Here is a 25,785-nt window from a genome sequence, read left to right on the forward strand (position 1 = left end):
CCACAGGTTCCACAACCGCAGATCCGACCCATCCGGGTGGAACGCAGTGGGGCCTGCCCATCCTGAGCAGGGTGGCCTGCCCTTGGCATGCCTGCGGGCACGGTGCAGCGACTGCCCACAGCACCACGCGGTTGGGCACCAGGAGCACCCACGGGGACTTGGGAAGAAGGGAGGACACATGCCCCAGGCGATGGTGCCACTTCCTGTCCGCCCGCTCTGTGTGCTCGGGGGCCCTGGACCTGCCCCCTAGGGGTACCCAGGACCACAGTGGTGGAGGGCCCATCAACCCTGGGTGGGCCTGCGGTTGCCAGAGGCTCTTCCCAGACGAGCATGGTAAAGCACCATGCTCAGCACCAGCACCAGGCTCTCCTGGGGAGGAAGCTGGAGACCACTCAGCCTTTCCGTCGGGAAGGGGACCGAGGACTCTGCTCGGCAGGGATGGAGCTACGGCTGGGCAGCCCGCGCACACCGGGACCTGCAGGCCTGGGTGGGTTGGCCAGGCTCCCCCAGTGGCCTGGTGCCAACAGAGACCTTCGTAGAACCCGTCCTCGTCCATGTCCCCGTACACGTAGAGGTACTTTCCCGCCGTGAGTGGCAGCTCGGCCTCCGGATTTTCATTGGGCCCGTCGAAGGGGTTGTAGCTGCAGGAGAAACACAGGGTACAGCTCACAGTCCTGCCCGTCCCCGAGGGCACAGCCCGCACCCCAGGGCAGGTGCACAGGCTCGTCCACGTGCCGGGGGAGGGTGGCGAAGCTGGATGGCACCCAGGGCTCCTCATCTGAGGACGCAAACATGGCGATGGATCCTGACGCGGCACATCTGCCCTCCACCACGACTACGCACCTCCAAATTAATGAGCAAACAAAGATCTAGATACACGTGGCCACGCTCAGGCAGGCCGTGTCAGACGTGCACTTAGCGATCCATTCGTTCTTCCCCTCGCGATGCACAGTGCATTTCCACCTCGCGGAGCAGGACCAGAGCATGGTCCCGGTTAGTGGATGTGTAGTACTCCACCGAACGGCTAGCAGGCTTCCCCTGGCCAGTTCCCTGAGGCTGGGTGTTGGTGTGTCCTCTACCTTCCCACGACGACATCTAGCGTGCCTGCTAACCCTGCTGCGCATGCCTCTCCCATCTCCTCCTACAGACAGATCCTAGGATCTCAATTTGTTGGATTAAAGGTCTGGGTATTGTTCCAGTCCTGGTGTGACTACCAAAGTGCCCTGCCAGTCACACCAATGTCCCCTCCTGGCCCAGCCCAGAAGTGGGAGTGCCACGTTCTCAGGTCCTCAACACACAGCGGGTGACATCAAAGTCGTGGCCACCGTGAGTCAAACTGAGCTGCCCTGGCGCTTCCTACTCGAAGGCTAACTCAGCAACAGGAAAGACCTCGACGAGCGAGCACGAGCACGTGGCTACCGCTGGGGATCGAGCCTCACCCTGACTCACGCCAGCAGCGCCATGCGGTGCAGCGGCTCCTGGCGCACGAGGGTGGACTGGTGCCCACGCGTGTCAGTGAGGAAAACAGAGGCCCCGTCCGGCTTTCTAAGGCGCAGTGAGGGGCCGCTCCTGGCCCACGGCCCAGCCTACTGAGCAGTGGCGGGGGAGCCGGTTCTGGGGCCTGCTGGCCCTCGCGTCTGTCCCTGGCCGTCAGAGCCCGACGTCCGTGCAGGTTATCCGCCAGCGTGACGGTGTGGCTGCACAAGGAAGGACTCGGCCTCCCCACGGGGTGACGGGGGTGGCTCCAGGACTCCTGGGGAGGGAGCAGCAGGCACCAAGGCACTGAGGCAGCGAGCCCTTTCCTGGGCCTGAAGACAGTGGTGGCTGCCCTGACAGTGGTGGATTTTGGGTGGGGAAGGCCCTGGGCTGTTGGAGTCGCCCTGCTGTGGGCCATCCTGGGTTGAAGGGGACAGGGACGCGGAGGCAGCCCTGTGGGAGGGAGGAGATGGTGGCAGCGGGAGGCCAGGCCCCTCTGGAGCGTGGGGACTCCCGGGCAGCCTGCTGACTGGAGGGAGAGAGCACCCCGCCTGCCACGGGGGCAAGTCCCACACCGGCCCTCAAAGCCACTTCTTCAGTGACTAGGAAGCAGAGAACTTGGAAACGCGGCCTTCTTCCCGACCGCGGCCCTGGCGCTCAGCAGCCTCCGCTCACGCCGTGGCCTCGACCTTGGAGTCTGTGTGGCAGGAGGGCAGCGGGAGCTCCTGGGGTCCCACCTCGGGGATGGGCCTGCCCTGAAGTCAGAGGGTTGCCACCGGCAGAGGAGGAGGCCAAGCTCAGCACCAGGGTGGCTGGAAAAGCCCTGGCTGGAGGAGGCAGCGGGCGCTGGGGATCCGCGGGCAAGGGCCAGGGCCCGGGGCTGGACACCTGCCCCTGAGCTCAGGCTCCCGCGCAGACGCGGGCTGGGGGCTCAGGCCGCCCACACCACCAGGACAGCGGTGTCTGCCTGGGATGGGAGTCAGAGGCCCAGGGCGGCCTCAGGCACAGCCTGGGCCGGAGAGAGGACCGCTGGGCGCGTGGGCCTGCAGGAGGGGGGCCGACACGGGTCCCTGCGCGCCCGCCTGCTGGGCCCTGGGGGCTGAGGTCAGGCAGCAGCGTGGGAGCAGCAAGCCCTCCCCCCAGACACAAGGCTCCCTCCAGGCAGCTCACTGCCCCTGGCTTGTGGGGCGGGAAGGCCGAAGGCCCTGGAGAGAGGCGCTGAGAGGCTGTGACCTCGGCAGGGTGCAGCCTGGACCTGGGCAGGGTGCCGGGAGGCGGTCAGTGGGGCCTGGACTACAGTTCCTGCTGTGGGTGGCCACATGTGAAGGCGAGGCAGGAGCTGGAGTCCTGGGCCTGAGGCTGGCAGAGGCACACAGGGTACCCTGTCTGGAGGCTGGAGGCCATGGCCCTGCAGACACCCTGACTCCCGACTGCTGGCCTCCAGAACAGAGGGCCGCCTCTGAGCCAGGGGTAGCCCCGGGTCTGTGTCACAACTGACAGTAGTGCTGGGGACCCGCTTGCCCATCCAGCCCTTGCTCTGCCCATCGCCGTCCTCCCAGAGCAGCCCGCACACCGGGCACAGGGAGAAGCTCGCTCTTACCTGTAGCGGGCGACACACAGGTGGACCTTGCCCGAGTATCTCTGCTTCGAGGTGTTGGAGTTCCGTTCATTATCCATCTGTCGGAGAGGAGCCAGTTAGGGGCCGCAGGCCTCGCCCTTCGTGCCGTGACACCCAGGAACCCCTGGGCAGCTGCCATGGGCTTTTGGAAAAATGGGCCCAGACTGGACATCCTCGATGGGCAGCCCCAGGTCCTCAGCCTTGTGCGTGAGCCCAGAAATGAAGCGGGTCCCCACTGTGCGCTCCCCGGGATGGACGTCTACACAGAACCCAAGCCCAACCCCAGGAAAGTCCCGAGGCAACGCTGCAGACCCAGCGGCAACACTGGCCACGCTGGCCGGGTTGGCTCGCTGGAGCGCAGTCGAAGGCCACTCTGCCCTCTGCCCCGGGGACTCTAGAGGTGGCACCTCCATCTGGTGGTGCCCAAGGAGGTGACAGGGAGGGCAGGGGTGGGCCCTGTCCTGCAATCCTACTCCCCCAGCTGTCCCCCAGAAGACACCTGCTACAACAGCCCTGGGGGCAGGAGGGGCGCGTCCTTCCTCAGGCTGGGAGACTGGGCACCAGGTGGCCCTCCACAGCGATCCCGCTCCTTGCCTCCGGGAAACACCCTCTCCATGTGGAAGCAGCGGGGCCACATCACCCTGCTATCCTGGTGCCTGAGGCCTCAAACCACTGCCCGCTGCCCAGGGCCAGTCCGGCCCATCTGGACTGCTCATGAACACACGCCCCAGCGCTCTCTGAGCTGGTCCTTCTCTGGGTGGACAGTTCCCTCCTGCCCCATGGCTGGGTCTTGGCCTGGCTGTGCAATCCACACACTCTCCCTATGAGCTGTCCTCCACACTGACTGGAGGCCGGGCACCCCACCACAGTGGACCTCACATGCCCACACCTAGCCATCAGTGACGACGGGCTCCAGGGTCACCTGGCGTGAGGAAGGACCCAGGGGAAGGCAGGAGGAGGATGGCTGGACGGACCAGGCGGGGCCCCCACGTCCTCCAACCCAGAGGCCCGAGGCCAGGTGTCCCTGCAGGAGGACTCACGTCTGACTCAAATCTGCATCTTGGGCTACCCGACGGTGATAGGAAGCTGGGGTTGGTGGACAGCAGCTCCGGCTTGCCCCCAGACAGCGGGGAGTAGTCACCAACCACAGGGTAGTGTCCAGCAGCGCTCTCGTGACCTGGCCCCACATGGGCATGGCGGGGAAGAGACAAGATGAGAGAAGCGTGTTGGCCATGTGCTTCCCAGGTACCTTCCTCTTAGGCCTCGGCTTGGCATCCAGCAGGGCTGGTCTGGCCCCACCCCTGGCTCCGACCCACCCAGTCCCGGGAGTTGGTGGTGAGGGGTGTGGCTTGGGGATGGGGAGATCCGATCAGAGGGCTCTCCTGGGAGCCCCTGGCGCAAAGGGTTTCCCTTTCCTCGGCTGAGGATTGAGAGGCTGGGGGGCTCCGGGATGCTGCAGCCCTTCTGCCACCAGGAGCGGGAAAGCTTGCGTGGGAACAGAGCCTACTCGTGGGGACAGAGACTGGACCCTGGTGACGTGACTAGAGCCCCTGAATCAAGCTGTACCTGAAGCCACAGAGGACAACTTGGTGCAGGTTAGTTTTTGCTGTGTCACTATGACCTAGAGTCCTAACTGGCCAAAGGGTCAGGTTGTCCGCTGAGAAACGCCGTTGACAAGAGCCCTGCTGGAGTGAAATGATGATGGCCTGGCCCACCTGCCGGGCAGCGGGGCTGCGGAGCCCCATCCTGGTTGCTTGGAAGGGGGACTGAGCCCTGACCCATGCTGGCCTGGGTGTCCCATCACGCTGGGTACTTCAGACAGATCCAGAGGTGAAGCCCAGAGGCAACCGTTCCCCTTCCCCAGGGTCCCTGCCAGCACAAGGGCGGGGTGTGCTCTGCTGGCTTGGCCAGCCTCTCCTGCCACACCATGGGGACTGCTCACATGACCTGAGTGAGGACTGGGGAACAGGAAGTGACCCAAAGCCACGTGCGAAGCGCCCCAGGAAAGGCAGCCACAGAAGTCTCCCTGGCAGAGCCTGAAGCTCCGCCGGTCAGGTGACAGGCAGAAGGCACCCAGGACAGGGTGCTGGTGCAGAGCCGCCCTGGCCGCCCTGCCCTCGCCCTGCCCCAGCTCTCCCTGCTGGGACCCCACGGCCAGGGAGGAGGCTCTGCATGCGGACACCCACCACTCTGCATGCCTATAGCGGGGCCTGGCAGACAGCAGGACAAGGTCACTGGCCCCAGAAGGCTCGGGGAAGAGCCAGAAGCAGGGCGCTTTGCAGGACCCTGCACTGCCCCTCTGCCTGGCCATGGGGAGCACGGCCCCGGCAGGTGAGTGAGTGGGAGAGGCTCTCACACCCCTGGGGAGGCTGTGCCCCGCCTGCAGGGACGCAGGGAACACTAAGAGGAGACTCGGGTGCTCCTGCACGACGGTACAGAACCAGCTGCCTGACCCGAGCTGGACATGCACACAGTGACCCGGAGCCCTGAGCTGCTGTAGGCCCCAGAGGTTGGGGTGGGTTGTCAATGCAGTAGAACTCAGCCTGTGCTGACTGGTGCCGCCCCAGCGGGGCACAGCGCTGTCACCGTGCAGCCTCTCAGCTTGTACAGACCTTAGGAATTCTCTCGGGCGCAGGGGCACAGCCGGCAGGTCTCCACTGCCATGCTACTTGGTGAGAGGGTGAGATTAGGGGCTGGTTCCCAGGCGCATGCTTCCTTGACTCCAGGGCTTTGGGATGTGTGTGCTCCAGAAAACAGAGCAGCCAGTGTCCAGCAGCTTGGCCTGGGATCTCACGGAAACACCCCAGTTCCCGTCCCTACAGGAAAGCTGGCCAGTCAGGGCAGTGTGGGGGAGGGGATGCTCCCAGGTTTCCAGGTTTCCAGGGAGGATTCTGCCTGAGGGCATTTCCCTGCCCCTTGGCCCCGGACCTGACCCTCTTGTCAGGGGGCCTGCTTACGACTGTCCCTCTGGGGCTCACACCCCAGACTTGATCGCCCACCACCTCCAGGCCGACACCACCTCATGCAAGAGGCGGAGGAACCCTGGTTGAACACTCAGCATCTGCCTGCACGTCCTCCCGGCCCCACCCTGGCAGAGCCGGACAGAGTGCCCTGGGATGGATGAATGGACACAGGACATGGACCACGCTGGGCTGGGGTGTGGCTCAGTGCAGAGCATCTGCCTAGTATGTACAAGATCCCAGGATTCAACACAGAGAGAGGGAGGGAAAGAGGAGGAGAGGAAGGAAGAGGAAGAAGAGAGGAGAGAAGGAGAAGGGGGAGGGGGACAGGAGGGGGAGGGGAGTAGGGGGAGGGGGACAGGAGGGGGAGGGGAGAAGGGGGAAGGGAGAAAAGAGAAGAAGGGGGAGCAGAGGAGGAAGGAAAAGGAAAGGAGAAAGAGAAGCTGGCATAGGCATACAGTTCATGCCCTTCAGCGTTGGGCACGAAGCCAGTCCACCCCATGTGGGGTCCTTGCACCCATGGCCAGCTGTTGTCACAGCCTCCCCCAGTGCCACTGGCTGCCAGGCATCCTTTTCCTACCACCCAGGGCCCAGGGAGGTCCAGCGCTCACCTCTGCCAATGGAGGCAGCTAGTCCATTCATGAACTGTGGAAAAGGCTTGCCAGGGGCCAAGGGGATGTCCAGCGAGGCCACCGAGCTGCCCAGCAGGTCAATCTTCCCAGCCTGCTGCCGGAACTTCTCCAGGTCCCGGGACAGCCGGCTGAACTGCTCACTCTGCGTCCGGCATTTCTCTTCCAGCTCCCGAACCTTGCACTGCACGGCAGAGGTGGGATGGGGTCAGCAGGGGTGGGGGCTGCACGGCCGGGGTGGGTGGGTGCGAGTGGTGAGCCTGCGTGTGCACGCCGGCTGCCTGCACCTATGGGGAGTCCCCTCCCCATGCCCAGCTTTGCATCAGCCTGGCTGGCGGCCACCAGGAGCAAGCACAGTGCCAAGATATCCTGTGAACAGGCAGCTCACAGCCAGCCGGCTGTTCTGGGCTCTGCATGTGGCCGGCACTTAGTGGCTGGCATGCCCAGCTGCAGTTGGAGGAGAGATGGGGGGTGGGAGGCTGTGGCCAGCCTAGCAGGAGGGGCTCCGTTGCTGACCCATACGCACAGCCCACCCAGACCTCCGCCTCCAGCAGAATTTTCCCTGCTGGACGGGCAAGCAAAGTTGCCACCACATGCCTACATCACAGAGAGTGTCCCTGGGACACACAGGAACAGGGCCATCCAGCAAGCTCCCTCCTCAGGCAGACAGGCCTGGGTCAGACAGTGCAGCCTTGGGGCCTTTCTGATCTCTGCTGCTTCACAACCCCAATGTGGCTGCCCAATGCTCAGGACCAGTGTGCACCAGTGAAGCCACTCTCCCATGCCCTCTGCTACAGTCATGGCAGAGGCACAGGCAGAGCGGAGGTCGGTCTCCTGCCCACCTGCACACCTCCTGCACTATTCCCACCTCCCCTTCCTGTTCCTCCTCTCTCCACAGACGGCAAGCTCCAACCTTCGCATCCTGCTCCTAGATGCATCCTCAATGCCTAGCAGAGAATCAAGTACACAGTTGGTGCTCCATAAATGTTTGCTGAATCAATGCAAAGAGGGAAGCCTGATGTGCAGCTGCCATGTTGCTATGGCGTGGCGTGTGCCGTCTCTGTGTGCATCCTGTCCTGTGGCTCTGGCCCACCGCAGGACGGCTGGGACTCCCCTGCGTGCTATGCTGAGTCTGCCTGTCCTCTGCCCACTGCTGAAATGTCAGTTGCAGGAGGACAGGTCTTCACCTGCCTGATCCTGCTGCACCCAGCACGTGGCCCAGGCCAGGCATTGTATCCAGGTGTTTGCTTTAATTCAGGTCTGGGGAAAGCAGGAATGGAGGCTGGCGGCCACCTGTGCCAGCTGCCCAAGCTCTTTCCCTGCAACTCCCCTGCTCCTCCCTCCTGCAGTCCTTCTTCCTCCTCCTCCTCCTCCTCCTCCTCCTCCCCTCTCCCTCCTCCCCCACCACTGGGAGCTCAAGCACCTCAGTTTGCCATCCAGAACGAAGAGCTATTTGCGTCTGAGAGCCTGGATTTCTAAAAATAAACCTAACAGATCCCAAGCCTATAATTAATTTCTTCAATTCATTAAAAAAATCAGCAGGATTCTTCTTTAAAAAGCTGAATGAGCTTGCCCAGGATAGCTGTCTTGGCTGGGGCGTGAGCAACAGTGACGTCAGGTTCTGGGGCCAGGGCTCTGGTGCCCAGCTCAGCCCGGAGACGCTGGCAGGCAGGGGCTGGCTGGGAGCGGCGGCCACATGCCACTGGCAAGAGCCTGATTTCACCAGAGGTACCCAGGCGGCTGCGGGCTCCCACGTGGCAGGTGAGACTCCCGGGCGTGTAGGGCCGGAAACGGTGTTTCAAGTCGCAGGATTTCCGTGTGCCCGGGAGAGGCACGGCCCGCAGGCTGCCCTGCAGCACACGCACACGGAGGTGCCGACAGGAGACCCCAGCCACCCCTCTGCAGAGCTCTTGAAATGACACAGTCACAGCAACCAGCCCTGGTCCTCAGGGCTTGGACGGGAGAGCGCGACTGCGGGTCCGTGAGGGGGTGTCCAGGCGGCGGAGCCATCCGTGCTCCTGACCGAGGGGGTCACGGGGTCCAGGCGTGCAACCAAATTCCACACAACCATGACCAGAACCAGGAACCGACGGGTGTGGAAGCTGGTGAGATCCGGGTGGGCCGACTGGCTGAGGTCCCAGGGATGCCGTCAGGGGGGCGGGCAGGGTCTGCAGAGCTGCCCGAGACTCTGAAAGCACTTCCAACAAGGAGACTTAAAAGTAACTGTGACGCCGTGACCCAGTGCAGCTGCCGTGAAGACCAGGATGGCTGTGTGTGGACGGCTGACTTTTGGGGACGTGCTACCCCACCCAGGGGTGCAAGTGCAGCTGAGGTCACGGCGGGTCTGGACGGGCTCAGCACCCAGGAACGCCTCAGGCCGGGGCCTGCAGGCTGTGGGCTCTTTGTGCATCTGCTCCTGTGTTTGTCCTGCCTGGCCCACGAGGCCACTGAGCCTTGAGCCTTCCAGAGCTCCTGGGCCGCTGGTCTGTGCTCAGCACTTGGTTTAGGATGCGGCACAGAGAAGGTATCCATGCATGCTGGTCAGCACAGCTGCAACGAAGTCCCTGTCCTGTGTGAGAGCCTGCCAGGAGGCTGGAGGGCCCTGGCCCACAGGCAGAGGAGTCCAGAGGGACCCCACCCTGCACAGCATGGAGCTCCTGGCCCCGCGCTCCCCAACACCAGGAGTCTGGGGTTCCCAGTGAGAGAGAGAGACAGGGCTCAACACAGCCCCAGGCCTCCAATGACAAGGATGGTCACTGCACTGACCCAAAGGCCACACTCCCCAGGTCCCCCCAGGGTGAATCGAAAGTCCTGAGGCCGCACTGTCCACAGTACTGGCCACTGTGGCCAGAATCTACATCCATGTGTGGAAAGAGGCTGGAGCGACCCAGGCGGGCAAAGTATGGGGCAGGAAGTCCTGGGCTGGGTGGCACCCAGGCTTGAAGGGCAGAGGGGAGCGTCCACTCTGCGTAGGACAGGGCACTGGCTGGGGGCTGCGAGCCCCTGCCCCTGCCTGACCTGACGAGGCTCTAGAGCTCCATCGTGCTGAGCTTGAGAGGTTCACTGGTGTGAACCTGGCGTTCCAAGAGACGGGGCACAGAGTGCGCTGCTCGCCCGCTGGGCCCTGGGGCACAGAGTGCGCTGCTCGCCCGCTGGGCCCTGGGGCACAGGGGTACACTGCTTACAGGCCTGAGCCCTGGGTGGGCCGTGTCTGAACAAGGGTGGTTTTGAGACCAGGGGAGGGGAGGAGGCCTCAGGAGACGTGGAGCAGAGGCTGGGGAGGCGCCCTAGAGCATTAGCCAGGGAGTGCGGGCAGGCTCTAATGGCACCCAGGGCTGGCGTGCCGCCCCGCCCAGGGAGTCAGAGCCTCTGGCCCAGAGTCTAGCAGCACTGCCACCCAGGAGACCTCTTCCTGCAGGACTTCTCTCGGTGCTCCAGAGGTGACATTGCCAGTCAGACTTGTCCTCAGGGCCCAACGCTGCCAATTTCGAGCTGTGTGTACCCAGGAAAGTGACTCAGTGTCTCTGTGTTGTGTCTGCCTAATCAGGAGACCAGGCAGGGGAATGATGACAACTCCATCGTGGCTTTGAAGATTAAGTTCCATCACCCTGGCTGCTGCCGGGAGCCACGTGACTGTGGGACGAGCACAGGGTGGCAGGGTGGCAGGGTGGCAGGGCCGCAGTCACTGGAGCTCACGGGCTGGCTTGCTGTTCCACCTCTGGCTCAGCTTCAGCAGCAGGCCTGGCTGCACTGTGGAGTCAGGAGAGGACTCACAGCTGTGCCGGGGCAGTTCCAGCTCCTTGCCATCTTCTCTGGCCGCTGGGTTTTGCTAGAGCTTCCTGCCAGCTCCTGAGATGCTGCCTGACACACAGCCCACCTGCAGCTCACGCCGCAGGAAACAGGACCGAGAGGTCCCAGGGCTGGGCCTGCACACGTGGCACCTGAGACCCAGGGCCAAGCCTCCCAGGTGAGCCTCGCCTGGCCTCTGCTGCCCCGGGCTGTGCTCGGTACTTGGCCCAGGGCTCTGTCTACACTCAGTCACCCTCATGACATTCAGTGCCGTGCTCAACCGTGTTCTTGGACGATTCCAGGGACGGGATTTCACATCCATGTCTCAACCCCAGAAATCAGGTAGGTGTCTTGGGAGGGGCTGGAGTTCTGCTACAGTCTGACCCAGCCTTCAGAAAACCACACCCCCAAATACTCCCTCCTTTCCAGCAGCTGGCCTGGCAGACTCTCCAACCAGGCCACTGGGCACTGTGCTTTGGTCCCTGGAAGATGCACAAGCCACAGACCTCTGCCCCACCCCGAGGCCCAGAGTCTGAATTTCCAAGGAGATCCCAGGAGATGCCAAGGCTGTGGGCCCTGGGCCCACCTGAGGAACCCCTCCAGCAGAGAGAAGATCTGGCCCTCTTCTGAATGCTTAATTGCACTCGGAGGCTTGCAAAATGCAGAGGCCTGCTCCAGGGACAGCTCGGCCCATCCTCCAGCCTCCACTGGAGAGGCCTGTGGAGAACCAGGCTGCCCAGCTCAGCCGTAGAGGGAGCTTGCTGTTGGCATGGGGTGGGCAGGCAGGACAGAAGAGCACAGTGCCCAGGGGTGTGGGGTGAATTCAGATGACCTGTGCTGAACTCTGGGCACTGAGCTGGGCCCTCCCAATCCTGCAGCTGCCCAAGGACAGGATCATCCTACCAACCTCTCTCCCCTGGTCACCTGAATTCACAGGACTGGACGTCACACACTGGCAGGACGGGGGAAACCGTGTGCCCCGGGCCGGCCCAGCTGTCCAGGGAACAGTACTTTGCCCTCCAGTGCCAGCTCCTGGGCTCCCCCCCGCTGCAGAGCCCAGAGTCCCACCCGCAGGACCCCAAGGAGCCGGGTGGGGGGACAGGGCCAGCCCAGGGCTCACGGCCGGGGTGCAGCACACGGGTCGGTCTCTCTGGAGTACCTGCATGCTGTCCAGGGCGCTCTGCGCAGGGAGCCAAGCCGGCACAACCACAAAACACACTGTGAGTGGACGGTCCCCGCAGCCCTGCTGCCCCTCCCGCTCGCACCACTCGAAGCCGGCGCCACCAAGAGCACCGTGAGGGGCTGCAGGGGACCCAGGTGCCACCCAGGGGAGGCGCACAGGCGAGTCCTGGGGTCCCGGAGCAGGGGCCGCAGCCAGGGGAGGGCGGCGCGGCCAGGCAGCGTCCCAGGCTCTGCGCGTCCCTCCCTGCCACCACACCACGCCCAGATGCTCGGCCACCGGGGACACGTAGGTGGATAGGGTGAGAGGACAGAGCTCCTCCCAGGGCAGTGGGCCTGGACAGGACACCCAAGGGTGCCCCCGCTGCCCAGGGGAGCTGCTCCCTGGTGCCAAGGGGCAACTGGCAGCCTCGCCCACTGCCAGAGAGCTCGGCCTCCCTGGGGTGGGCAGCCAGGACGCGCCCGGCAGTCTACTCCGTGGCCGTCCCTGGGGGTGGCTCACTGCAGGGCCTTGTCTCCAGGCCTCCCATCTCCACTCTGTGCAGGAAGGGTGCAGGTGGCCAGGGTCCCCAGAGTGACCCCAAGAGCCCCACCTTGCGTCCTGTCCACCTTCAGCAGCTGCAGGCAGTGGCCACCCCCACTATGCCACCCCAGCCCGTGGGACATGCTGCCATTTTCCTCCCAAGTCCCCCTCCTACCCCACCACCAGGACCACTGGGGAAGGACTGGGGAAGCCGAGAGGTCACTCCCGTGGGGACAGTGGCCCTGGAAGTGCCTTGGTGGCACTGACCATTTGATTGCTAGGCTCTCCTTTCTCCGATTCTGCAAGGGCCTCCCCAGGGTGAGTGTCACGCCTTAAGAATGCCCCCACAGTCCCCTGGGGTCACCGCTCCCAGGCCAGCGGGGGCCACCTCCTGGCTTTCCTCCTGAGAGCAGCCCCCAGACACGCAGCTCTGACACTGGCCACGTGACTGAGGAGGCTGCTCCTCTGGGCCTCAGTTTCCCCCAGGTGAAGGTGGACGTCGCAGGGTACCCAGCCGAGAGGCCGCTCGTAAGAAGAGCCCGAGAGGAGGGAGCAGAGCCCGGCGGCAGGTAGAGCGCAGGCACCTGACTGGCGAGCCTGTGGCCCTCCGTCCGCCCGGAGCCCGCGGCCCGCTCACCTCTAGCAGCTGCACGGCTCCTTGGTGCTCCTTCTTGGCTTCGACCTGAGCCTGCGCAGGGAGAGAGAAGACAGCGTTTAGAAGGGAGAGGCCCGGCCCGTCTGAGGTGGGCCAGGTGTGGGCTGCTTCCCCACTGACCCCTAACTCCCAGGGTCTCCTCGGGCCTGGACGTGGCTTTGGCTGGGCCTGATGCTCTTGTGGTCTCCGCAGGATGGCGCCTGGGACCCAGCTGGGCCTGAGGGTGGGCAGTCCTGTCCCCTTCCTGAGAGGGGCTGGGGAGGGGCTGAACCCCGCATGGCGGGGCCGCTCGGGCAAGGCCCCCCGCACAGCTTCGGCCGCTACCTCCTCACCGTCTGGGAAGCGAGGGGAACAACGAGGTTGACCCAGACAGCTCGGGCCCGAGACCCCAGCCTCGAAGGAGGTGCCGTGGGTGGGGGTCTTGCACGCCCAGCCTACCACAGGGGTCCGCCCTCCTCAGAGCACTGGAAGCAAGACCATCGTCCCCACAGAAAAAATGTCACCAGTTCCACCAAAGACGTCTCTGGGGATGGCTGCCGCCTGGCGCGGGGCCAGTCCTGCCAACCTGGAGAGTAACCTGAAGCTCCAGCGCGTGAAGAGCCGAGCTGTGCTCGTGACCTTGCCTCCTCTCCCAGGAGGCCCCTGAACTTGCTGGGATCCACCCGGCCCCTGACCTGAGGAGACAAGTGAGGCCCACACTCTCGGAGATGGGTGCGTTGGGTGGGCGCGTAGCCTAACGTGAGCAGTGGCACTGGCCTGGGGATTCTGGGAGAGAGGGAGATTTCCCCCTTTGGGGATGTAAACTGAGAGGCGTAGAACTTGGAGCAGCTGCAGCCACCACGTTGCCATGAGGAGCAAGGTTGGCGTGGCCAGGATCCGCCACATGGAAACCCAGAATGAGGTCAACACAGAGAAGGCTGGAAGCCAATCCAGAGGTCAAGGGGCTCGGATGGTACTTGGGATTTAGCCGTGTCTCAATCAGCTGCCCTGGATCCAGCCCTACCTGAAGTCAGATTTCCGGTTACTAGTAAGGACACAATTTCCTTTGGGGATTTCCCATCACTTGAAACCGAGAGCCCTTGAATGAATACCATCATCCACCATTAAGACAGTGACACCCCCATTTTAAAGTTGAAGAAACGGAAGCTCATTGGGCGTCCGAGGTTGTGTTGTAGGCCAGAAAGCCGGGGCTCCTTGGGTGCTGCCCACACCCCGCCTCGTACTGTGCACCCCAGCGGGGCTCAGTGGGCTCAGGCATCCTGTGGCAGAGCCCTGGTGTGTGAAGAGGGACCTCCCTGACACCGTCCTCCGGCCTCCTAAGGTATAGGGTGCCAGGAAAGCCCCGCGTGCGGAGGGAGCTCAGGCTCACGCTCGGGTTCCTGGAGAGCCGCTCGGCCTGAGAAAGGTTCCTGGGCGTCGTCTGTCCTGAGGAGGCAAGTGAGCACTGTCCTCGCAGCTGCGGCTTCTCCCTGGCGAGGCAGAGGCACCCGGCTCCCGGGCAAGCTGAACGCTGCACCTGTCACGCTCTTCTCCGGCCCGCTGCCAGGGCTCCGCACTGTTCCTCACGGCGAAGCCACCAGAGCGACAGTAATAACAGCAGGAAGAAGACCAGCAGTCAGCACCTACGGGGCCTTCACCGTAAGGCCCCATGGCGTCCACGGCAGCAAGAGGCTTCGACCCGAGGGCCCAAAGGACAGCCGCAGGGCAGGTGGCACCGCCCAGCCAGGTGGGCAGCGGCAATTTAGTCCCCGGCTCTGGACAAAAGGCTGAGGCTGGTTGTGTCAGGCTGCTTTTTTGGCCCCTCAGCACAGAGTGTTAAATTGAAGAGACAAAAGCTCAATTCTTGCAAATTCTCAGCGGCAGCAAGGAGACTCCCTCCAGGGGCCCCGCCACAGGCAGCAGGCGGCTGTCCTGCAGAAGGGACCGGCTGAGGCTGTGACTCCAGAGCATGCCTGGGCGCCCTGGTCCTGAGGCTGGAAGGGCTGCATCCCAGGATGCGCTACCCAGGCCGCCACAGAGGCTCCGGGCGAGCCATGCAGGCGCAGAGAGCAGCGTGTGCACAGTCCCTGGGGGACGCTCAGAGCACCATCGCCCAGGTGCCCTGCCCGAGAGGGGACGGGCTTGGCAGTCCAGCAGAGAGGAGGCAGGGCCGCTGCGGAAGGGCCGGGTCAGCACCCTGCTGACGCGTCCCTCAGCGTAGTGCCATCCACAGCACAGCTCACCCCGCCCAGCCTGCGTGCCCCGGGCATTGCTGACCTGAGGCGCTGTGCACGCCCCAAGTGACAGCAGGGCCCTGTGGGTGATCGCTCCCTCTCTGCCCTGCAGGAAGCCATGACTGCGGCTGGATTGGGCCTTGTCCGGCCTCCCTGCCTTCATGCTCAACCCAGCTCCTGCGACGAGGGCTGGCAGCCTGGCCCTGTCTTGCCTGGCTCCCAGGAGGACAGCCGTGGCCAGGGCCGTGATCCTCGGGCCTGCTCGCTCTTCCGTGCAGCGAGCACCTTCAGCGGCACCGTGTCCCTGCTCCCCAGCCCCGTCCTGCCAGGGAGAGGGAGCCTCCAGGGACAGGAAGGCACTGGGCTTGGGTCCCCAGCATTTGCTCCTCGTGCCCAGCGCTTTCTCAGGGTGGTGGGGCTGGAGAAGCAGCCCACAAAGGAGCCCCGCACGCGGAAGAGTGGGGGCAGCACCCAGCCACGTCCACACGCACCCAGCTTCCTCACGCACCCCGTGTGTCCAGGAAAAGAGCACCTGCGATCCCGGAGGGGGAGGCTCGAACAGAGAAGGGTTCCGGGTCCCCAGTCTGCACCCAGCCTCCCGAGCAGCCTGGCCTGGAGGAGGCCGCCAGGGCCCCAGCAGCAGGCTCGGGGACATGGGGCTGAGGACTTTCCTGACGGGCTTTGCGGCTCCAGCCGGGATGCTGGGCTAGGAGCGAGAGGTGGGCCGACACCAGAGCTGCAGGGAGCCAGAGTCAAGCCAGGAGGGAGAGCCGCCATCCCAGAGTGCAGAGCACAGGGAGCCAGCTGGGACGGGAGGGCGAGGACCTCCCGCAGGCGGTGCGCGGCCCAGGCTGGGAAAGAGCTGGGCTCAGAGAGGGCAGCTGGGTGGAGACCAAACCCAGGAGCACCACACACAGGTGGGGCTCAGGCCCCGGGGCCGGGTGAGGGCACGGGCTTCCGGGCAGAGGATGACTTTAGAGGGTGTTGGGCAGGGCACAGCCAGGGGGCGCAGTCCTAGAGGCCTGCGTGCCCACCGGGCCTCGGGGTCAGAGAGCAAGGGCAGAGCGCGAGCCCTGGGCGTGAGCGTGCAGGCCCGCCCCACGGGATGTGGACAGACGCCCTAGCTCTCCTGTGGCAGGCCACATCACAACGCCTCAGGGCCCGGGCAGTCCAAGGCCCGCAGGGGCCAAGGAGGGCTCGGGGCTGGACGCTAGCTTCCCCATGGAGCCGCACTACCCTGGGGTGAGGCTCGACTCTGCCTGTAGTCCTAGGTCCAGGCCCCTCCCGCCTCGCTGGCCCTGGCCCTCCCAGATGCGCTTATTGGGTGTCACCCACCCGCAGTCGCTGCCCCTCACGCTTCTTTCGGTGCCTTTCCCGCGTGGCGCCTGACATCGCCGGGCTTGCTGGTGTTCACTCATGTCCACCCGTGGGGATGGAGGCCAGGCTCCCTGGACAGCGCCTCCCACTTTCCAGGACCAGGAGGGGCAGCAGGAGGCTGTGGGCCACCGGCATTTGCTGAGGGAGTGAGCAGGTGGGCAGTGACACGTGCCCCCCACGGGCGCCTGGGTGGGACCATCTGGGCCATGAGCTTGGGGAAGGGTCGCCAACCTCCAGTCACCCCACAGTCTCTGCCTTGAAATCCAGAGTCTCCAAGAAACTACGCGCCGGTGAGGTCGTATTTCATCTGGAGGGAGCGTCCGTGTGTCCGAAAATAGAGACAAAGCTGGACATGGCGAAATAAATAGATAAATGGGAGCCGGGAAACCGCGCGCCGCTGGAGGAGGCAGCGGGCTGGGCGGGGGAGGAGAGGGACGGTGCCACCCGCCTGCGGCCAGCAGCGCTCCTGCAGATGCCATCTGAGATGTGCTGGTGTGCCAGCCGCTTACAAAGACAGGAACAGGGGCTCTGTCGCAGCCCGTCAGCGCCAGCTTAATGAAACTGACCCCTGGAACCGGGCCTCCATGAAAGAGAGGGCACGGGGCCTCTGCCAGCTGCCACGGCGCTTGCTCAGAAACTGGAGGAGCGTCCTCTCGGCAGCCCGGGGTGGGCGGAGGCAACCACGCGGCCCTTGCTGTGAGGTCAAAGGCTGGAGAGGCAGTGGATGGGTGTGGGCCTCCGTGGAGACCAGAGGAGTAGCCACTGCCCGGCAGCCAGAATGGTCACTCTGCAGTCCCGACTGGCCGCTCTAGCTGAAAGACCTGCTGCCCTCCAGGAGGAGCAGTGGGCAGGAGCCAGGACTCTGGCATCGGGCAGCAGCTATTCCCAGGTCTCCCCGGGGTCGGACAAGCCCCTGTTCCTGCAGACGGACTCTCCTGCCCATTTGGTGAGGCAGCAGACTGAGGTGCAGGGCCAACACCCTTAGCCCACCTGTGGCAGGCGCCCAGGGACACACCAGACTCCTGGCTGGCTGGTTCCTCCTCCTCCCCTTCCCTCTGTCTCTCCTTCCACTCCCTCCTCCTCTCCTCCTCTCTCTCTCTCTCTCTCCCCCTCCCTCCTCTCTCTCTCTCTCTCCATCTCTCTCCCTCTCTCTCTCTCTCTCTCTCCCCCTCCCTCAGATCTTGCTATAAATACTGCTCGGCAACTTGACTTGCTCACTTAATAACACACCGTGCCAAGAGCCGATAGAAACCACACTTTTCCCTTCGATGGTGCCACACTAGGCCATGGTATGGACAGGCCACAGTCCACACAACCCTGGCCCTTGGGCGGGCATTGGGCTTGACCAGGTCCCATCCCCGCCCCACGTGACAGTGCTGGGACCCGTCTACCTTTCTGGCCGGCACAACCCCTGGCGGGTGGCAGGGTCAGCATCTCTGTGTGCTGTCACTGTGGCCAGTGCTGCGGACTGTTCTTCCCCAAAGCTGAAGCAAGTCATGCTCCCGCCAGGACCCGATCAGCCCCTTCCCCAAGTCTCCAGCAGCGCCCTCAGGACTTGGCCGTCCACCCTGCTTACCGGATGTGGCTTCCAGGCAGCCTAAGAGGGCACACGGTACAGCGGGTGTGCGGACCCCTGGAGACCTGCTGCGGGATGGAGGGGCCAGCAGCCCGCGCGCCCCCAGGCCGCCCCGCCCCGCCCGAGGCTCACCTTCTGCAGAAGCTCGATCTCCTGCTGCTTGGCGCTGAGGACGGCCAGGGCTTGCTCATGCTCCAGCTCCAGCTGCTGCCGCCGCTCAGCAGCCTCACGCATGTGCTGTGGGGACAGGGGCTCCCTGAGCGCCGGGCGCGGCCCAGCGTGCTCCACCACCCCTGAAGCAGCCCTGGCCCCCCAGCTCCCCTTCCGGGGTTCCCACGGGGAAGGGGAGCGGGGGGACCCCGTCCCAGGGAGACTCCACCCGCCTTTGCCTCCTGTGCTCCGTGCTGTGCGTCCAGCAGGGCTCCTGGCCCTCCTCTCCCCTGCATGGACATTGCCCTCTGCTCTCACTGCCTGGCTTTCCACCTGCTCCTCCTGCAGGCACTGGAATGTCAGCTGGAGGACCTCACTGTGTCACAGCGGCAGGTGCTGTAACTGCCCCGTTCTAGAGGGGACGGCCAGGGAGAAGCCCTTGCAGACACACTGCTGCCAAGTGGACGTCAACCCAGGGTCCACGCCCTCCGTGGGGCCTCCTGCTTCAGGCTCTGGTGCCAGCTGTGGCTCCAGGGGACTGGAGAGCCCAGTTCCTGCAAGACCAGCCCCAGGACGGGTCCCAGGGGCCCAGGGTCAGGCCTGGCTCCTGAGCAGGAGGAAACAGCCCAGGCACAGTGATCCTGGGGGTGTCCTGGCCTCGGGTCAGCCCCGTCCTCACTCAGGAGGCAGAGCCCAGGCCTGATGCCATACCCTCTCCTGCCCACCTTAGCTCTGCCCACAGGCTGCTCCTGCCTTCGCCCTGGTGGCCAGCCACCACCAGGCCCCTGTCCAGAACAAGGGTGGGCATCAGAGCCCCTGAGGCCAGTGCAGCTAGCTCAGTGGCCACGATCACTCCTGGTGACGTGAGCGCGTGCTGAGGCATGACCTCCTGTGCGGGGCTCACACAGCAGACCAAGGGTCACACAGGACTTGCAGGAAGCACGTCACAGTGCTGGTCACGTGGTCCAAAGGGAGGAGACCAGCAGGTGCCAACGTTGAATTTCTTTCCATTTCCTTTTTTTAAAATATATATCACAAAAAATTGACTTTGTGGTCAACATTTTTAAATTTGGATCTTTTACCTGAAAGTCCAAATTCCTTAAAAACTGAGAAGAGGCGGGTTGGGCATGTGGCCCACTGGCACGAGCGCACCTGGCATGACCGTCTGCCTGTCTGCACCTGCTCTCCTTCAGCCCCTGACCCCTGAGGGTCTCCACGTAGCCACCCTATAACACAGGGAGCAGCCCCAGCACACGGGGCCAGGGACAAGGCTGGCCTTCCTCTTCCGCCTGGGCTGGTTGGCAATCCGTGTCCATTTACTTATTGTTTTGTGATCTTATTGATTTTTAGTGCCTTACTATTTTTACTTAGTTTTGGACTCTTGGAGGCTGGGAGCCTTGGCCAGTTGTAAGGCAGGAGGCCCACCTCAGCGAGAAGCAGGGGACACAGCTTCCTGAGGCTGTGGACACTCCCAGGAGCAGGTGGAGGGGCCCTGCTGTGGGGGGGCAGGGGCAGAGGCATCAAGTGCGCCTCCTCCCCCACCCGCCAAAAGCTCTTCTGCCTGGAAACGTCTGGGGTGGGCCGTTCTGCCCGGATGGGAAGGCCTCCCGGGCGTTTTGCAGAGTGCTGCGGGGGTGAGAGCCAAGTTGCCTTGGGTGTGGAGCTGGGGCGACCTCTGCACCTCTCCACATCTCCAGAAGCCGCTCGGTGAACTCCAGAGCTGTAATTACCCACAGACAAGTGGTAGTTGCTCTGTTGCCATGGAAACTGTCACAGGAGCCCAGGCTGCTTGGAGGAGAGAACTCCCCAAAAGAACACACCCCTATGTCGGGCACCGTGGTCAGGCACTGGAATATGTTCACCCTGGACTGGACAGCCGTTCCCTCGGTTCATGGGCAGGAAGGCAGAAGGGCACACGCAGCCTCCCAGAGCATCCATGGGGCTGTTCCAGGACCACCAAGCACAAAATCCTCAGGCGCTCAGGGCCTGGTCAAGCGTTTGCATATCTTCCCACACGCTCTCAACGTCTCTGGACGACTCACTAGACGCAGGTGGTCAGCGCTGGGTAAACAGTTGCTGTTTTGTGCTGTCAGGGACCATGGCAAAGAAAGGTCTGTGTGCCAGGCACAGGAGCAGGCTGGTACCTGTGGCCTGTTCACCTCGGACAGGGAACCACAACAAAGGAGGCCAGCTGCCCTCTGCCCCTGGCCTCGTGCCAAGCGCAGCAGCTCTCAGCTTGCAGGGTGGCAGAGCTGGTGTCTCCTGCGGACCCTCCTGTGACCCTCCTGCTGCCTTCTGGTCCTCCAGGAGGAGGAGCCAAGCTGCAGAGCCCTGTGTCAGGAGCGCTGAGCTCCTGGACAGGTTTAGGTTCGCCCACACGCTGGCCAGGGGCTCTGCACAGGACAAGAGTGCCCGTGACCTCCTCAGTACAACCTGGATGAATTGGAAGACAGCGGCCAGGGCTAAGAGGGCAAGGCTCTCTGCAGGCCCACAGGCTGTCCCACTGTGTGCCGAGAGTTGGGCACTGTGGTCACTGTTTTGTGACAGTCTCAGAGAGGCCAAGCAACTTGCCTGAGGCCACACAGCTGGAACGAGGCAGAGCCAGTACGTTTGCTGCGCTGCCCACTCTGGTGAGGCAACCCAGAGGCAGCAGCGTTGGTCCTGAAGCCCAGGAGGTGCAGCTGAGCACGGAAGAGACCACGGCACAGGTGTCCGCGGATCCCTCCCACTCATCCGTGCGCTTCTGCTAAGGCTGAACGTGGCCCAGGGGTCCTCATCTAGCCTGGGAAGGGGGCTCGTTGTGAGAGGAGGAGACGCTTCCTCACGAGGCCTCAACCCACAGTCACCTGGTGTGGGCCGCAGAGGCCCAGGGGTGAGACCAGCCTCCCGCTTCCCAGGCGAAGGGGAGATGGCGCCCAGCGCTCAGGGTCCAAGGGAGGGAAACACAGGGAAGGAGACTCTGCTCACCCCCTTGAGCTGCGAGCCCAGACCCCTCACGTCTCCGTGCAGCCCAGCCAGCCCCCAAGCCCATGGCCCTTGGTGCTGCCCGCCGCCGGCCCTGGCAGCGAGGCTCGGGAGGAGCCCTGCTCCCTGTCCCACGGCGCCTGCCACACTCTGGGCTCCCCAGCCCAGCTCCTGGCCATCCATGTGGCTCCCTGCCTGCCCCTTCACACCAGTCTCTCAGCCGCATGGACCGCGGCCTCCTCCTGGTCACACCCTGGCCGGGCCCTGTTCTCCTGCCACCTCCGGACGCTGGAGGGGCCACTGCTCTGTGCAGCTTTGTTCCGGGGCGAGCTTCCCGAGCAGGCCCTCAGGACCAGCGTCCACTCAGGCACCAACGCCCTCTCCCACTCACACACAGCGCCAATTCGCACCCCCGCGTGCACAGGAAGCTCACCCAGCCATTCAAGACGGCACTCTTGGTTTTCTATCTCAAAGGAGAACTGCAGACTGCTTGCCCGTCTCAGCACAGGCCGTCCACCCTCTGCTCTGCGGACAGGAGCTGGCAGCCCTTCTTGCCGCCACCCCTGGCTCAGCAGCCACAGTTTGAAGCCTCTGTCTGGTCCTGGACCTTCCCCTGATGCCAACTGCCTTCCTCCAGGTCACCTGCTCCCCAGCAAGCACCAGCCCCTCCCGGGCCACAGCTCCTGCCGCCCGCCCTGCCCGCCCCGCCCAGGGCCACCTCCACACCTCTCGGCACCATGGCTGCTGATCGATGGGGAACAAAATCCAGCTTCACCAGAGTTGCACAGACCCAGGAGCTGCCCAACCCCCTCCTGCCCTCCTGGCACAGGGCCAGCCTCTGCTCAGTCCACCATGCCACCACCGTCACCAAGACTCTCGGCACATGGCCCTCCCACTGCCCCCTCTGAACGCCACAGGGCTGGCGGCTTTGCACATCTGTGCATTTATTCAGAGTTGTCCCTCCCCTGATCCGCGAGCTCTCAGACTCCAACGTCCAGCTCATGATGAGATGAGAAAGAGCAAAGGACACTCGGACACGGCCCTCCCACAGCAGCCTCTGTGCCCTCCCCTGAGCCTCACGGCCTGGCTCCAAAGCTGCGCCATAGCCTTCCGTGACCCGCCACCTGCTGTGACCCGTGCTGGTGATGTCACCTAAGTCTCCCATGCGGCAGACTAGAGAGGCCCTGCTCTTGTGTGCACACAGGAGCCCAAGGCCAGCTACGTGGAAGTCCACAGTGGCTAGGGAGGGAGACCCACGCGAGGCTGCAGGGAGCTAGACTCGGGGGTGAGAGGCAGAGAAGACCAGGTCCCACGCTTAACCAAACCTAAAGGCAAAGCCACGCCTCAGGCACATGCTGGCTCTCCAGAGGTCAGCCTCCAAGACGGGTGTGGATGGAGTGGATGAGGGTGGAAGTTAGGGGTGAGACTGGGTTGGAAGGCTGAAGTCATGGCGCTGGGAAAGAGGACTCAGAAGCCAGCTATGAACCCCTGGGAGAGACAGGACCCCAAAACAAGGCATGCTAACACATCACCACGCGGCAGAGAATGGACTGTTCCATTGCGGGTGCTGAGTTTCTAAACACGGCGCCTGCGGCTGTGGACCCGTAGAGCATCCTGGCCAGCAGGGCAATGTTTCTAAGATGCTGCTCGGTGTCTCCTGCTGTCACCAACCCTTGTGTCTCTTCCTTTCCTCTCCCACGTCCCATCCAAAGGTCCTCAGGGAGGGAAGGGGCAGGGCGGGTGCAGAAACAAAGGCCCTTGGGACTCTGTCTGCACCTGCACCGAGGGATCCGAGAAGACAGGACCCCAGGGGCTACCGGGGGGATCAGGCTAGGCTCCCCTGCCGGTCTGCAGGTGACAGCAGAGGCACTGGACACTGGTGGTCCTGGGAGAGGGGCTCTGCTTTCTGCGCAGTTCCAGGGAGGTGAGCCCCTAGGGGTCCCATGGCTAGCAGGCAGGGACCTCCGGGCCACCCTGGAGGGGCCGAGGGACCACAGGAACTCGGGCAACCCCAGGCCTAAGCTACTTCAGGGCTTCCATTCTGCGGTGGTGTCGTGTGGCCTGAAGGCTCGTCTCAAGATGGCAGAAACTCCGGGAGACTGAGGCTCACACACTGACAGCCGACGAGTCCAAAGAGAAGTGGACAGAAACCCAACGACCGAAAGAAACGATCAAAACCGCTGAAATCTGAACTTGCTGACAACTCAGCAGCAGAAACTGCTCAACCCAGGAAACCCCGGCCTGAGGAGGGGTGTGGGTTGTGCCCACAAGCAGCAGGAGGCTGTGTCCAGCGGCCCAGAGGCGACTGGAGCTGGGTCAGCACGCAGGAGGCTTTCCATCCTAAGCCCAGTTCACGTGATCAGAGCAGAGTGAAGGACAGCCGAGGACACCTTCCAGTCCAGTCTCTCTTCATGGTCACATGGAGACCCTCGATGGACAGGTGGGGGGTGGGTGGCATTCTGCCGTGTTCAGGTCTGCGGTCAACCACAGTGGGCCCGGTCCCTGCTGCGGGACTTCCTCCATGCCCCTGACTGTGAGGATCCCTCTCCCTCACGATCTTCCTGTCCCCAGTGCCCACAGGTGCCCGGCTACCCCTTCACCACCTGCCCCGCTCACAGTGTCCCCATGCGGGGGCCTGTCTTTCCTCTGGAGACCTCTGTGCTCCCTCCTGCCCAGCAGGCATCCCTGATTGTGGTGGCAGCAGCCTGGATTCTCTCCAAGAGACCCCTTCCCATGCTCTGCCCTTGGCTCCAGGGTTTGCATGGGACGTAGGTGAACCCAGGTTGAGGTCAGTGGACCCCGTGAAGAGGCATCCCTTCTGTGGTTGGGGGCTGGCAGGACGCAAGCTGGGAGGTGCTGGGCACCCCTCTGAAGCAACATGGTGAGCACCTGCCTGAGAACCGCACCAGCCCTGCAGAAGCAGGAGAGCAAGAGACCATAGGGACCTTCCTGCAGGCCGTCGGCCCCAGGTGGTGGTCATCTGAGATGCCCACCAGCAGCCAGGCCACAGCCTTCCTTATTGCTGGTGCAGACACGTTTGCCCAGGGGGCCTGCCCCAGGCCAGCCCAGCTGGGCTCAGCACCTTGTGCAGCCCCAAGCGTCTGAGTTTGCCACGTTCCAGAAGTAGTGGAGCTGGGAACCTAACACACGGAAGCCACGTCATGACCTTGGTGACAACCTAGGCAGGAGATATGTTCATTCCTTTTTCCAGAAACGGAAACAGGCCCAGAGAGGTGGAGTGCTGTGCGGTAAGCGAACAGCAGGAACTGAACGTGGGGAGTCTGTTCCCTGCCAGCTCTGCTGTCCCAGACACCTCTGTGGTCCTTGACGGTGTGGCACATCCTGCAGGTCAGTGCCTGGGACAAGCTTCCTGCAGTTCCCCACCCTGCCCTGGGGTTCTCGGGCACCAGCACCTACCTCTGGCCAAGGGGAGGCTCCTGCCTCCTGGCCAGTGCATCTTGGCGGGGGCATTTTGCACCCGTCCTGTGCCTGCCACCAGTGGAGCACAGGGCCTGTGTCCTCAAAGGGAAGGTGGAGCCCCCAGCTTTCACCCAAAAGCAGAGTCCTACCAAATGTCTCACCTCTGACTTCCACTTCCCCTCAGAAAGACCCCCCTGAAGGGCACGAGCTGCATCACACGAACAGATCTCACATCCAAGAAGCCCTGAGGATCATGCAGAAGATGCTGGCCCAAAGCTCTGCCTGTGGAGGCTTACTTTTAAAGCAGTGGTATTTATATCTGGATGTCAACATTAACACCAGCACTTAAGCAGCCTGTTCATGTCAAGAGGCTGCTTCCCCAGGACGGCTGGGCTGTGACAAGAGCAGATGAATCACCCCCCTCCCGAGAGCACAGGCAGGCTGTGCTCTGCTGCGGGCCCTGCCTCAGCAGAGAAAGGAAGGAGAGCTCAGGCCCTGAACAGGGCTTAGCAACGATGCCATCACTGTCACCAGTGGGCTCCGCTGAACTTGGGATAACAGCTGAGCACTTCTGTGACTCGGTTTCCTCTCACCGGCACTGGTGAGTTCACACCCAGCTGAATGTGCATCTTTAGACCCAAGGGAGGGCAGCAACCAGTGACTCCCTGCCCATCCATGCATCAGGCCCTCTCCTGGGGAAAGCGAGTGCCAATTCTGGGAGTTGGGACCTATTTCAGTCACGGCATCTTTGCAGGACAATTGGGTCCTCAGGAGCCTCTAAGGCAGCCTCGGTGCTTTCCTGACCCCTGGCCTCCCTGCCCTCCTGAGCCCCCTCCCTCAGGCCTATCCTGGGAGTTCTGACACAGCCTGGGGCTGTGTTGGGAAGATGGCTTCCCTCCTGCCACAGTGGCTCCAACCAGCAGGCCAGGGAATGAGGACAGATGGAGGGACAAGCCTGCCTGGCCTGCATCCAAATTCCACTTGCGAGAGATCCAAGATGGCGGACTAGAAGGAGGCTGCATTCCTTGTCGCTCCTTAATGCCGGATTCAAGCAGAGGATATCTGTTTCTCGGTGAGGCAGTTTTTGCTGCTTATCGATCCCCTGGTGTTTACCCATTTGTCTGCTGTGATGACCAGCAGTCTGCCAGCATATCGACGCCTTTTTTGAGAGCAGATCGCTCACTGTCAGGCGTCTATCATCGCCATTTGCCTGCCTCTCGCCTGTCCATCGCCTGCCTGGACAGGCATCACCCAAC

At 63.4% G+C, this 25,785-nt stretch overlaps 1 protein-coding gene across 7 annotated transcripts in view; it reads right to left on the reverse strand.

Moving 5' to 3' along the window:
• The window catches only part of RIMBP2 (RIMS binding protein 2), a 126,687-nt gene that overhangs the window by 36,393 nt on the left and 64,509 nt on the right, over window positions 1–25,785 (reverse strand). For all 7 annotated transcript variants that reach the window (XR_013765972.1, XM_079152478.1, XM_079152479.1 and 4 more), the window contains 6 exons: window positions 18,128–18,232; window positions 12,812–12,862; window positions 6,666–6,867; window positions 4,135–4,271; window positions 3,077–3,153; window positions 532–641 (listed from right to left, as the gene is read on the reverse strand). Coding sequence is in view for 6 of the 7 variants with exons in the window: in XM_079152478.1 (XP_079008604.1) it covers window positions 532–641; window positions 3,077–3,153; window positions 4,135–4,271; window positions 6,666–6,867; window positions 12,812–12,862; window positions 18,128–18,229 (679 nt within the window). In the remaining variant the exon portion in view is untranslated. The remainder of the gene's footprint in view (window positions 1–531; window positions 642–3,076; window positions 3,154–4,134; window positions 4,272–6,665; window positions 6,868–12,811; window positions 12,863–18,127; window positions 18,233–25,785) is intronic.

This window comes from Sciurus vulgaris (assembly GCF_902686455.1).
Source record: "Sciurus vulgaris genome assembly, chromosome: 8".
NCBI classification, from domain to species: domain Eukaryota; kingdom Metazoa; phylum Chordata; class Mammalia; order Rodentia; family Sciuridae; genus Sciurus; species Sciurus vulgaris.